Source organism: Epinephelus lanceolatus, chromosome 6 (genome assembly GCF_041903045.1).
Source record: "Epinephelus lanceolatus isolate andai-2023 chromosome 6, ASM4190304v1, whole genome shotgun sequence".
In the NCBI taxonomy this organism is placed as follows: Eukaryota; Metazoa; Chordata; class Actinopteri; order Perciformes; family Serranidae; genus Epinephelus; species Epinephelus lanceolatus.
This window is the reverse complement of record NC_135739.1, coordinates 37287827-37301500: the sequence shown is the minus strand read 5'-3', so window position 1 is coordinate 37301500 and position 13674 is coordinate 37287827. Positions and strand designations below refer to the sequence as shown.

At 39.7% G+C, this 13674-nt stretch overlaps 1 protein-coding gene across 3 annotated transcripts in view; it reads right to left on the bottom strand.

The window, feature by feature from the left end:
- mylk4b (myosin light chain kinase family, member 4b) overlaps positions 1-13674 on the bottom strand; it is a 39601-nt gene that overhangs the window by 8163 nt on the left and 17764 nt on the right. For 2 of the 3 annotated variants that reach the window (XM_033611333.2, XM_033611334.2), the window contains one exon: positions 828-909. In XM_033611333.2, coding sequence (XP_033467224.2) covers positions 828-909 — 82 coding nt within the window. Of the gene's footprint in view, positions 1-827; positions 910-2277; positions 3123-13674 lie in introns of those variants that run through there. The other variant, XM_033611332.2, reaches the window with a different exon arrangement.

Genomic DNA, 13674 nt, shown 5'->3' with positions numbered 1-13674 from the left:
TTCACACTCACTATGTATTTTCGTCAGAATTTGAAACGCAAACAAATCTAGGGGACGTGTATCAAGGCTGTTAAAAGCTACAGTAAGTAACTTTTATTTAATTTTTTTTTCAGCCTGTCATGTCTGGTACATATATATATATACATATATATATATATATCCTGACAGTAGTACATAGAAGATATGATCTATGAATAATTCAGGTTCCTTTGGCTCCTCTGTCTTGTAGTGCTCCTAAAGGTATTTGCAAAAATCCACTGTGCCTGAACAAAACCAAACAATTAGAGCCAGAAGGAATCTCTAACACAGTGTCAATCACTGTTTGAGCACACTAGGCACCCTTGGTCTTGGTCTGTGAAAGTGAAAGTGAGAGCAAGCTTTTTCATCATCCATCTTCTTCTGTTTACTTGTCTTTGTCATGTACATTTTTGTTGGTAGCATGTACACAAGCATTGACTGACAATGTGTTAGAAACTCCTCCTGGCTCTGGTTGCTTTTATTCAGGCACAGTGGATTCTTGCTATGAGATGCTCCAGGACGAGCCAGAGGAACCTGATTTTTTCACAGACTATCAGTCTACTTTGCTACTGTCAGGAAACAAGCGACTGTAGCTTTAAGTTATGGGATTCCGTTTTTAAAAAAGACTATTAGCTGATAAATCACCAGTTTTTTAAGTATTCACATCTATATTGGCTTCAAAATATCCAGTATTGGTCAGGATATAGTCTATATCTACTCCAGCAGATTGTCAAAGATTAATGGCTGTGCGCATCTCTGCATGAATTCAGGTGACTTGAGGTAAAGTGGTATTTCTTGTTTGAGCCTACCTGATGAGTCTGCAGCCCTCCTCTTCTTCTGGGCCTTCAAGCCCTTCAGGCACAGCTTGGCTTTATCCTTGTCATCCTTCGCCTTGTTGTTGAAGGAAGAAAGAAAGATCAAGGATTAGACAATGGATCTACAAAGTGACAGATGTTGACAAACTCAAACCATGTTTAAAAAAAGCCTAACTGGCCCCTGGCATTTTTTGTCTTTTCACTTGTCAAAAGTAATTTATGAGTCTGATTTCTGACAGGAACAGCAGCATAGTCATATATGTGTTATCATTTGCACAACAGTAAGACAGCATGCCAAAGTGTTTGTTAGTGTTGCTATGGTTGCCTCTGTAACTCGAGGATAATGTACTGCGCGACGGATGCCTCCTCCATGAGAGAGAGGAAAGGTCACATATCATCTGTAGCAGACGATATGCTGCACAATACAAGAAACAGTTCTATTCACAGTTTCCAACATATACTATACAGTGATTAAAGAACAAAATACAATGGCAGCATCAATAAAAGATATTTTTTATGCATGACACTTGACAGGATGTCAGAGAAGAAGTTCAGGTGATCCCTGCTGTAGTTTCCTTGCCGTTACTTAATATGTCTGACAGAGGCTGTCTGGTGTAATAAATCTGTTTGCTTGACCGCACACCCATTCCTAAAAACAGCCTCTGAATCAGCAGAATTCAAGTATGTAAGATATTCCATCTCACACAAAAACATTCACAGATGTTCTGCAAAGACAAGGCAGTACATTCTTCATATTACTCCAAAGACCAAGAATAACAAACATGCGCAATGTGATGCAGACTAGGTGTGACTTTAGAACAGGCCAGACTAGTGCCAAACCTGTGCAGCTGCAGTCCAACTCGCTGTGGATAAAGACTTGGTTTAGATAAGATAACCGGTGTGACTCTAATCATTAACACTTCAGGGGCAAATCACAATCACTGCATGAGGGAAAAATTACTTAACATTACAGAGAACACCATGTTGGAGTACAGCAGAGCTTATAATAGATGTATAAGGAGCCATATCAGAATTATGAGGAATGAGAAGCAACTTTACGCTCAAAGCAGGAATTTTAAAAAAAACCTGTTAAGAGCCATTTAAAGATTTACTGTATGTATTTTGCTTACAAAAATCAAGTTTCAGAGACACTCATTGATAACGTTGCTGTAAACAGGTCACATATTCCATCACAAGGATTAGGAACCTTTCAGGCAGCACTTAATGCCTCTGTGGCTATGATCACAATGCAATTAGACATTTCACTATGTTGCCTTTAGTGACATAGCACACAGTAATAGAACCACTCCTAAAACATTGCACTACACCTTACCTAATGTACTCTATGTTGGAGATGTAAGAAGGAAACTAGATGGAAAAACATTTGATTTTGAGGCCACCTCTTGTGGGAAAACCTCACTTGTGATGTTGTCAAACCTCTCACCTTCTTGTTAGCCTTCTTCCCAGGTTGTTTAAACAGCAGCTCCACCAGCCTAGAGCTCTTCACCACCTCCCCAATGAAGCTGATCACCTGCTGGGTACCCTCCACCAGCTTCTCCACCCCTTCCAGCCTGCGTCCCTGACTCTCCACCCGCTCACTGGCCCTCTCCACGGCCCCACACAGCTCCCTGCATGTCGCATCCATCCCTGAACCGTGTCTGCCCCCATGACCCATTTCTCGCAGAGAGGTCAGATCCAGACCCATACCCCTGATGTCCAGGGTCAAGCCGTCGAGCCGGGTCAAGACAATCTGCTGCATGTTGAGCAAGCGCTCCATCTGAGAAGTCAGGGAGTCCATTCGGTTCTCCATGCAGCGCAGGGCTGCATCATGAGGGAAGGAAGGTGATGATGAAGAGGCTTGGGACTTGTCTGATCCGTTAAGCGAAAGCTTCCTTCCACCAGGCTTCTGACCATGAAGAGGGTTTGGATCATAGACTTTGGCTAAAGAGTTGACAAGGCTGGCGCTCATGATGAGTTACAGCAGACCTCCTCACAAACAGCAAAAACTTTTCACTCTCCAGTTAAAGTTCACTTTCATGCAGGCTTGGTGGAAACAACAAAAAGCATACTACCAGACAAAGCTACAGGCAGGAGAAAAAAGGTGGAGGGAGAACAGAGATCTTTCCCTCAACACTGCACCACAGAATTGAGTTTTAAGAATAGCAAATGGCTGTCCTCCAAATTAAAGTGCAGCCCCCCGAGGACGTCAGGGACTGAGTGGCCAGTGATAAGAGCTGAGGGCTCTGGTGTGCAGTTGGGGATTGATGTGGGTTAGGGAGGAGATGCTGGAGAGGATCGCAATGTGACATACGAGACACTTTAAAAGCCCTTCAGTCAGGTGTCAGAATCCCAAGAATGTGGGGCTGAAATATGACACCGTAAAAAATAAGACAAACAAATAAAATGTCTGACTCCATAAAAAGCAGAATAGAAGAACACCAAATTTCACAATCACGAACCTCTGCAACGTTACCGGAAACTCAGTAATATGAGTATTTTGTTGAAACATGGATCTTATTTTCGCATTCTCTATAGAGGTTGAAGATGGTTTTCAAATTGTTCCATAACAGGAAGTGGAGTGACAGGTGCAAGTGTGTGCAAGGCCCCAAAAACTTTATTAACCACTTGAACCTCTGTTAAAAACACAAACATTGTGGGTATTTCTGAACCTCCTCAAATGCCACACAGTTCTCAAAAGTGATTTGTTGATTGTCAGCAGAACATTGCGGAATTGCCACAAGTTCCCAAGGGCGAGACTTTTTGCAAAAACTTAAATCTTGTTTTTAACGTTGGGAAAATGCATTCTCGTAATATGTAATATTATATATTAATATAGGCTATATAATATTATAATAGTAATATGTAATTGTGTATTTAGTTTTAATACTGGTAATTATCTGTTCCTTGTTAATATTGTTGCTCATTTAAAATGCTACTGAATGAATTACATCCTTTTGTTAGAGCCTACCCAATTTTTGTATAACCCCCAAACTTTTTTATCCGTACTGAAAGTTGTATCTAAATACAAATGCCTTTTGGGAAAGGAAAAAAACATACATAGCAATGAATAAATACATTAATTAGTTTATTAATAGTTCACTGAATCTGATGATGAATGTTTTCATTTTAACATTTTGCAAAGAGGAAAAAGTAACTTAAGGAAATTAAGGAAATTTCTTACAAAAAATTGTTTTTACTTGGAGTCGGAAAGAGGCGCAAGGTTCCCAATATAGACCCAATGTCAAGACAAAACAACTGAAGAAAACAGGAAACAGGTGATGCTACTGACACCTAAGAGCTGTTGATACAGAGCAGACGGGGATTGTGGGAGAGGAAACTTTCTGCACGTGTTGTTTGCTGAGATTTAAAGAGGACAAACTGACACAGATATGCACATGGACACGGAAGTTCGTATTCATGAACAAACGATTGACACTTATGGAGACGTGTCTGACTGTGCATGCTGGTCTCAAACTTTTCCACGTCTCAGTACAGTGATATCTGGAGTAGGAAGGGTGACAAAGCGCCGGCGCCTATATACTGGCACCCATCTGTCAGCACCGGAAAAACCTGACCTATACCCTGTCCCTCGCACTGTTCCCAGTACAGACAACTTGTCAGCTGTCAGGTTTAACACTCGTATCCCCATTTACCAGCTAAGGTGAGACTGAAAGAGGACACTGTGCAAGTGCAGACAGGGTACAGTGCATGCTGTAAAAATACACTGACTGAACAAAAAAGATGACTGATAAGTGCTCTTTTTTTATTTACACTAACCTGGTTTCTAAATTTTAATTTAACAACTTTGTTAGTTAGAGCTCCTACTGTATGCACTGCAGCAATCCAGGGGTTTAAAGTGCCATTTCACCCAAGATTAGATTTTACCCAAACAATAAACAGAAACATGTCTTTCCAAATGCAAAAATCAGTTACTACTACTTTTAACTGACATTTAAAAGCCAACTGTATCTCTCCCTTTAGGACAAATGGAGAAACTTCTCACATCATGGCAGATCAAGTAATCAGATTATATTTAGAAAATATGATGCTGTTGAGTTTTGCTGTTTTTTGCACTAGCTACACAACAACAGATATCTCCAAACCCCAGCAAATCTCATCAAGATCATTATCATGCTGCTAACATCTCCACAAAATACAACACATAGACATTAAAAAAATACTTATTTCTTCACACTGGTTGGAAGGACATCACCAGTTTTGGGAAACTTAACTGTTATTCTGACTGCAAACACACATTAAGCAGCATTAACTGACTTTTTGGCCACATGGGGGCAGCGAAGGCACGAAATGTGTCATCCAGCGGATTTTCCTTGGCTCTTGGGTTGTTGCTCAAACCACAGATTGTATTTCCCCGTTTCCGTACACCGTGCCACCATGGACACCAAGAATGTAGAAACGGATCAAGAGAAAGAGACATCTCTCTCTCTCTCTCTCTCTCTCTCTCTCTCTCTCTCTCTCTCTCAAACACAGACCAAACTCTGATCATACGGTAAAACAAAACAGTGCTAAAGCTAATCAAGATTCTGTTACTGTGTTGCCTATTTTTTGCCTAAAATGTTTGGAGAGACATATTTTAGCTAACTGTTTTACTGTAATACAATATCTTTTGCTACTAGCCGGGGCCACCATATTGTTTTTGGATGATTAACTCACATTACATCACCCAACAGCAGGAGCATATATTGGTCTGGTGTGTTGCAGTGCATTCTGGTAGTTGTAGGTTTTCTACCTGTCGAGCAAAAGCAAATGCCACATCCCTTTTCCTCAGCTTTCTCCTCAGATTCTACAAGCAGCCCGTTTCACATTAGACAGTCATTTGATCCACTGTTAAAGGGACAGTTTGGATTTTTTGAAGTGGGGTTGTATGGGGTACTTATTCATAGACAGTATATTATATACAGTGGATGCCAGCTGGCATGCCCCCAGTCTGGAGAAGCAGGCTGGAGTCCAAAATTTAAGCTAAGCAATCTATTGCTGTGGAGGGGTCACCAACATAACATATTTTAGGCAGTTAAAAAATGTTCCACCTAAAAAAATCAATATCAATTTAAGTGTATACTATATTCATAATGTTTTCACTGTTTTTTCTTAACATCAGAGAGTGATTTCCTGCTGGAAAACTAAATTGTTATATTGCTCTCTTCAAAACCAGACTCCATTGAGAAAAACAATGATTTATCATTGCTGAACACAAGAGTTGCTGGTCTACTTCTGCCTCGAACCAATATTTTGTGTGTATACAGTAATTATGTGACTTTGTTAGTTTGGTTTCACTAAAGTCACACAATAACACAAACTAACTAACTGAATGAAGCAGCAGTAGACCAGCAGCTCCAGTGTTCAGCATGCTAAAATTGCTATTTTTGTCAGTGGAGTCTGCTGGTTTTGACAAGAGGATAGATGAGGAACTGAAGCTGTCAATGGCGTTCCCGTCAGAACGGGCTGTCTGACGAAAAGGTAAAGAGGTGAAAATCTCTCAATACAGCATAGACTTAATGATAGACTTGATTTTTTTAGGTGGCTAAAGTATGTTTATTGCTGACCCCATCCACAGCAGCACATCATAGTGTTTGTGTCAGACTCCAGCCCGCTTCTCCAAACTGGGGATGTGCCAACTGACATCTACTGTAGATAATATACTGATTATAGACTTGAACCCAACACAACCCCACTTCAGAAAATCGAAAGTATCCCTTTAATATCAAAAAATTGACTAGTGCAGCTTAAGCACAGTAATTCTTTATCCTTGCAGTAAGTGGTCTTGGTACAGGAATTATAATGCATTCATGGATGCCCCATAAGGACAATAATGGAATCAGTGAGGGAAATGATGTTTCCCTTTCTCACAGACTTCTCTTAAAGCGTATTTTCCTATGGCAAAAAAAGGAGGTGACCAAGGCACTCGTGAAGTCCAAAGATTAAAAAGCCTTTATTTGAAGTGGCTAATACATTGTAAAAGATAAAATGCACCAACTTATTTTCCTATATTGGACTCATCATGTTTTAAACTATTGCTTACACAACAGCCACTAGATTAGGTGTCTGAAAACATGATAGATGACTGCTAAAATTAAAGACAGTTATTTGGTCTAAAACCTTCCTGTAAATAGATGAAACAGTACAGAGAGCAATGAGGAAAGGAGCAAAGTGGTGGTTGATAGGTCTGGGTCTGGCGTTGAGGGCAGAGGGAGGTTTAACTGTACCCTGTTGGACAATCTCCGAAATCCCCAGTCAGAAAAGGTTACATGGTAAGATGAGAGCCAGCGTGGTATAGAAGCACTGTTTAGGAATGAGACTGACGCGGCCTCGCCTGCCACTCTCACTGCATATAGAATTACTCAGCAGGAAGACACAGACAATACATAATGCCTATTTCAGTGTTACACACTGTCTGGTAATCCATATCAATCCAGTGCCAAGACCTGAACAACATGAATGCAACAAGCTTTGAGCCAAGAGACACAATAATAGACTGTGTGACATGCAACAAACATGTGCCTCAGGCTAATAGCTGCTGTTGTGGTGTACCCAAGTCAACCCAGTTACCAGAATAAATGTTGGCATTGTACGTTTCTGCAAACGACAGATATGTTGCTGTTCCTCCCACAGTCCAAAGACATGCAGATTGGGGACTAGGTTAATTGGTGACTCTAAATTGTCCGTAGGTGTGAATGGGAGCGTGAATGGTTGTGTGTCTCTATGTGTCAGCCCTGTGATAGTCTGGCGACCTGTCCAGGGTGTATCCTGCCTCTCGCCCAATGTCAGCTGGGATAGGCTCCAGCCCCCCCCCCCCCCCCCCCCACGACCCTCAAGAGGATGAAGCGGTTAGAAGATGAATGAATGAATGAATTAATGTTATGGTGAAGATGCAGTTAGGTTTAGGCACATAATCACTTGGTTTTGGTTAAGAAAAGATCATGTATTGGCTTAAAACACTTATGTTTGGTGGCACAAAAGCCGCAGGAAAAGTGGGGAAGGGTCAGTGGAAAAAAAATATTCGATGGCTCAGATGCAGCTGGGAAACACAGCAATGTGTTGACGATAAACACATAGGTTAAATAAAAAAAACACAAAGATTCTGTGTCACAAAAACTGGTGGAAACGCTGCGAAGGATCGCCAAAAAACAACTGGTCTGCAGCTTGGCAGCTGTCTCACCTTGGTGTCATGCCATCCACCATCTACCATCCCCTCCGCCTGCCGTTGACAAAATCAGCACATGTACTATGTCACAAATGTTGATATGTTACATATGAAACATACAAATGTAACATATTTGTGGTTTGCAGAAACATACATTGACAACATTTTCTTCTGGCAACTGGGCTGATACAGTATAGGCCTAGTACATTACAGTAAAGTAAATATTTTCAAGTACTGGCATTTAACTTTTAATATTTCCATATTGAGACTCTACAGTTTTTACATTTGCTGCACTTAAATGACAGCATGCTATCTTAAGAGTCTGAATTTTCAACAGTAAAAATGGAAAGGAAGCCAAAACAAGATATAACAGAAGCACAATCTTTAAATTCAAAACTTTGTCAGATAAATTAAGTCTTTAATGACGTATATTCATTCATAGTGTATTGGTACTCTGGCCCTGGATACAGTTTAGGGGACCGTATCCTATGAGGGACTCAAGTCTCATGAGCTGAACCTGTTTCTACTCCTTTAATAAGACAAACTGGTAGTACTAGGGGTGCCTAGTAACCGACTAGCAATTTTAGGCCACCTGACAACAGCTCAGTGACAGCTCTCTGATCCCTGGTATGTCCCAGGGCTGTGGTCCAGCTCTGGGGTCCCTGAATCATCCAGGGTTCCCTTCCCCCTGCCCACAGAGGATTCACCATACCGTCACGATGACGCGTCCAACACAGCCTTACTGAGACGAAAAATAATCTATTAATTAATTCAAAAGAGTGCATTCAAAGGGTCCTCAGCAACTTGTAAGGCCTGTTGATCCCCAAGTTCACCACCAGCAGGTTTCACTTGAACAGCCAACAAAGTGTCAGATACTCAGCGGTAAAAGTGAGTAACCATCATAATCATAATAATTATAATCATCATTTGCAACTTAATAATAGCCATCTAAATAATGTATATAGATGGTTTACAAACCAAATATTACCATTAACAAATGCTTCATAGAGTACATTAAATGTTGTAATGAGTGCAAGACTATTAAAATAACTAACTAGCATTATTAATAATCAGTACACATGATTAATTATCATTTCATTGTTAAGGGTAAAATTATTATTAACTAAAGTTTACCATTTATTAATGATGGTTATTATAAAGTGTTATCAAAGTATGGGTTGTGATACACTTCACCATGTGATGGATGACTGACTTCCTCTTCTCTATCATAATGTTATATGTCTTTACAAGCCAGTGTGTCGCAGTTATTAATAACATATACAGGCTGCTAAGCACAGGCAATATCAGTTAATGCACTGTTTGAATTATATAGCCTACATTTTAAAATAGCCTTTTTTATCTGTACGATGTACAGTATTTACTTGTGACATCTGACCAAATACTCAAACCAAAGACGCCATGATTTATAGCTGCACTGTTAAATAAAATGGAAATATTTAACAGCGTATTTTCCCATAATTCATTCAGACTGATTTAGTATCTTTGGAAACTCCTGCGTCATGACTAGAATTTAAGCAAAGTTATGTGCGTTTGAACAGTGCTTCATGCTGCATCAGGCTACAGAGGGAGTCACTGGGAGGTTTCTCTCTTTATGGCTTACAGTTCCTCAGTACTTGAGGAGGGATGTCTGGACTGTACATGACAATGGAAAGAAGGCCACACATTATCTCTATAGCTCCACCTGCTGCTTTTCTATCTGACAAACCTACTTGTGTCACCACTGGCTGATGACAGTCTGTACTTTCACAGTTCAGCTGCCATGATAACGTTCGTCAGGCCTGCTCTGTTATGACCTCAGACAGACGCTAAAAAATTCCTTTCATGGAAAGGAGGTGCTGTAAGACGTCAGCAAAATGTATATATACTTGTGTTTGTGCTTGAGAGGGCAGCCTGTAAATATGTTACATAAGCAACACAAGTATGTTATTGTGAGTTTGCTGCTTGCTTTCAGTGTTACATAACATAAAGACAACTGGGTGTAATGGGACTGGTGTTTGAAAGAGGATTCAGGATAAATTGTGACCTCTGACCTTTGTGGAATGACTGTCAAGCCCACTGCCCCAAAACACACAAACACATATAACCAGCAGAGCTTAGTGGAGAATTCAAGCAGAGGATCTCATGTCTCACTTTGTTTCTCAGCATCACAGCACAAGTACAATCTGGTGGTGTCAACTTGCAACTTGATAAAAGTAATTTAATCAAAAAGTTTTGGATTCTTTAATGCGGTAAACAGGCCCAGAAATTCATTGATACAAAAGCTATTAACATGACCACAACAATATGGTGGTTAGAGACAGTCCTTGAACTAGAGGACCAAGTTCAGGTATAGTATTTAGCAGGACTCTGCCCTGCTGCAGTGCCCTTCAGCAAGGCACTTACACTCTGAACTTTCTCTATTTCAATTCTGATAAAAATTTAAACATCAGTGCCTTCTATGAAATGGAGTTAATCATTCAGTGCTATTACTTTCAAGGTACAGGTCATGATTGCCTCATTGTGCTCCCATTTAGTGTTTGAAATCTTTACATGCAGCCCATTTTGTAATGTCAGATTACACAGCTCAGCAAATTCATACAAGGACACTCCCACATAGTAAACTAAAATCACCTAAACAAAAAATAGAAACAACTGTGTATAGGGATACATTAATACGAGTGACAATTAATAAAAATTAGTAAAGATACTGATGAATGTAATAGGGAATACATGTTTAGATGTATTTCTGCAAACATTGTTTAATTGTATGTAAACAATAGATAGATTATACATACATATATATATATATATATATATATATATATATATATATATATACAGTACAGGCCAAAAGTTTGGACACACCTTCTCATTCAATGCGTTTTCTTTATTTTCATGACTATTTACATTGTAGATTCTCACTGAAGGCATCAAAACTATGAATGAACACATGTGGAGTTATGTACTTAACAAAAAAAGGTGAAATAACTGAAAACATGTTTTATATTCTAGTTTCTTCAAAATAGTCACCCTTTGCTCTGATTACTGCTTTGCACACTCTTGGCATTCTCTCGATGAGCTTCAAGAGGTAGTCACCTGAAATGGTTTCCACTTCACAGGTGTGCCTTATCAGGGTTAATTAGTGGAATTTCTTGCTTTATCAATGGGGTTGGGACCATCAGTTGTGTTGCACAGAAGTCAGGTCAGCGACATGCCATCCCATCCGGTTTGCGTTTAGTTTGACGATCATTTATTTTTCAACAGGACAATGACCCCAAACACACCTCCAGGCTGTGTAAGGGCTATTTGACCAAGAAGGAGAGTGATGGAGTGCTGCGGCAGATGACCTGGCCTCCACAGTCACCGGACCTGAACCCAATCGAGATGGTTTGGGGTGAGCTGGACCGCAGAGTGAAGGCAAAGGGGCCAACAAGTGCTAAACACCTCTGGGAACTCCTTCAAGACTGTTGGAAAACCATTTCAGGTGACTACCTCTTGAAGCTCATCGAGAGAATGCCAAGAGTGTGCAAAGCAGTAATCAGAGCAAAGGGTGGCTATTTTGAAGAAACTAGAATATAAAACATGTTTTCAGTTATTTCACCTTTTTTTGTTAAGTACATAACTCCACATGTGTTCATTCATAGTTTTGATGCCTTCAGTGAGAATCTACAATGTAAATAGTCATGAAAATAAAGAAAACGCATTGAATGAGAAGGTGTGTCCAAACTTTTGGCCTGTACTGTATATATATATATATATGTCTAAATTGTCCTTTTGATTGTATTTGTGTTTATGTTGCATTTTATCTGTTTATTGTATTCTTGATTAAATAAGCCCTTAGAACATTTGTACAGTAAATTGATTAACATGTGCAACATTATCATTGTATGTATTTCACTGCAATGTGTTGTCTGTAATGCACACAATAATATAACTTTGACAACAATAAGGTCAACATGATGTGTCCTCTAATGGACAACCTAGGTTTTTGCCATAAAAACTCAGTTTTTGTTTTTAATCAAGACATCTGGTATGTTTTGCAAAAATGTCAGCAGCAATGTAAAGTGTATATGATTAGGAGTAAATTAGCTAAGACATGCTAACTCTTTGGCTAGTTATATGGTGTTGTAATTTTAACAAAGGTGCATTTCTGTCCTGCTCCCACTGGGTGGCAGAAGAGGGCCACAAACCTGCTGATGACTACCTGGGAATTTGGAAGCAGCAGGCAGGCATTTTGGTGGAGGGTCAGAGTGTCTCACCCAGCTGTTCTCTGATTACCTTGAACCTCGACCTACTAACCCCCTACACACACACACACACATGTGTTCATACAAAGCCAAGAAGTCAATGTTTGCCATGCAAGATCTACTGTACATGGTGACAGATCATAAACACTACCAGTTGTGACTTCATGTTGGCCTTATGTTCAATTTAGCTTCATTTCATCCTGCTATCATTCACTACATCTGCACTCTTCATTTAACAAGCCACAAAACTCCCAAGTATTATACTAATCTGTATTGTAATTAACTACTCATCATGTAGTACCACAGTGTTTTACACTGTCAAAGGAGTCCTTTAAATCAGGCAGCCATTGCTTACCATTGATTTACGGATAAAAAATAACTTGGACAGATATGAAATTTGTTTAATAATTCATAAAATAAACACTGTGTCTGCTAGTATTATTATTTTTGGAGTGATGTTTCCTATTTGTTAACTGCAGCTGCATCCAAATACGACACATTGTACACACTGCAACCTAATAGGCCTATGCAATGCATCCTTTTAAAATGAGTAGTCTATGTAAGATGACTCTGCTCTCCCCACTGTTTGCTCCTCCAACCTGTGTGCTGCTGCTGCTGCTGCTGCTACACTGGTCTAAAGACACCCAGGTGAAACTGTGCTAATCTGGATTAAAATGCACTTGTCATACACTCAGTTAACACTTAATTTGGGACACAACAAGCTGACATTGATGCAGTCTAACAGCTTTGCAGTAATGTTTATGGAGAAATATTATTTTAACTTTTTATGATAACTAACTGTATATCCATAGTCTATATATACCCCTAAATCTATGCACTTTACATTAAGACCTATTGTGCTCCATTTCTGCCAGTGTTTTGTAATTATGTGCAGGTGAGGGGACTTACCTGTTTGAAAAAGAGATTTGACAGTGCATACTGGTGAAAGCTTGTTACTCTTCTGCATCACAAACAAATGAACAAAAAGCAAATACGGACGTAAGAACACTGCTTTTGGACTGCTTTACATCTTGCTGGTACTAAAAACCGGAAATTGAGCGTAGTATAATTTTTGTTTCAACAATGTTTAAATGAACATTCAACAGAGTGTGAGTTAGCACCTTTACTATGGCGGCGTGTGCCGAGTGTGATTGCTGCCGCTAAAATCAATGGAGACTGATAAAACAGAACTGGTGAATGTAATTCAGACGTAAATAAAGTCATGCTGTGAACAGTACTGTTCATGCAGGCAATTTGTCAGCTAAGCTATGGTAGCTAAGAAAGCTACAGTCACGGACTATTCTACATTGTATGTCCCTCTTGAGTTGCCATAGGGCAGAAAAGAAAATGGGGTGACATTCTGCTGTTTTAAGGGGCACGCCTTGTGCATATGTGAGAAGTTTGGGGGTGTGAAAAAATAAATGGGCAGCGG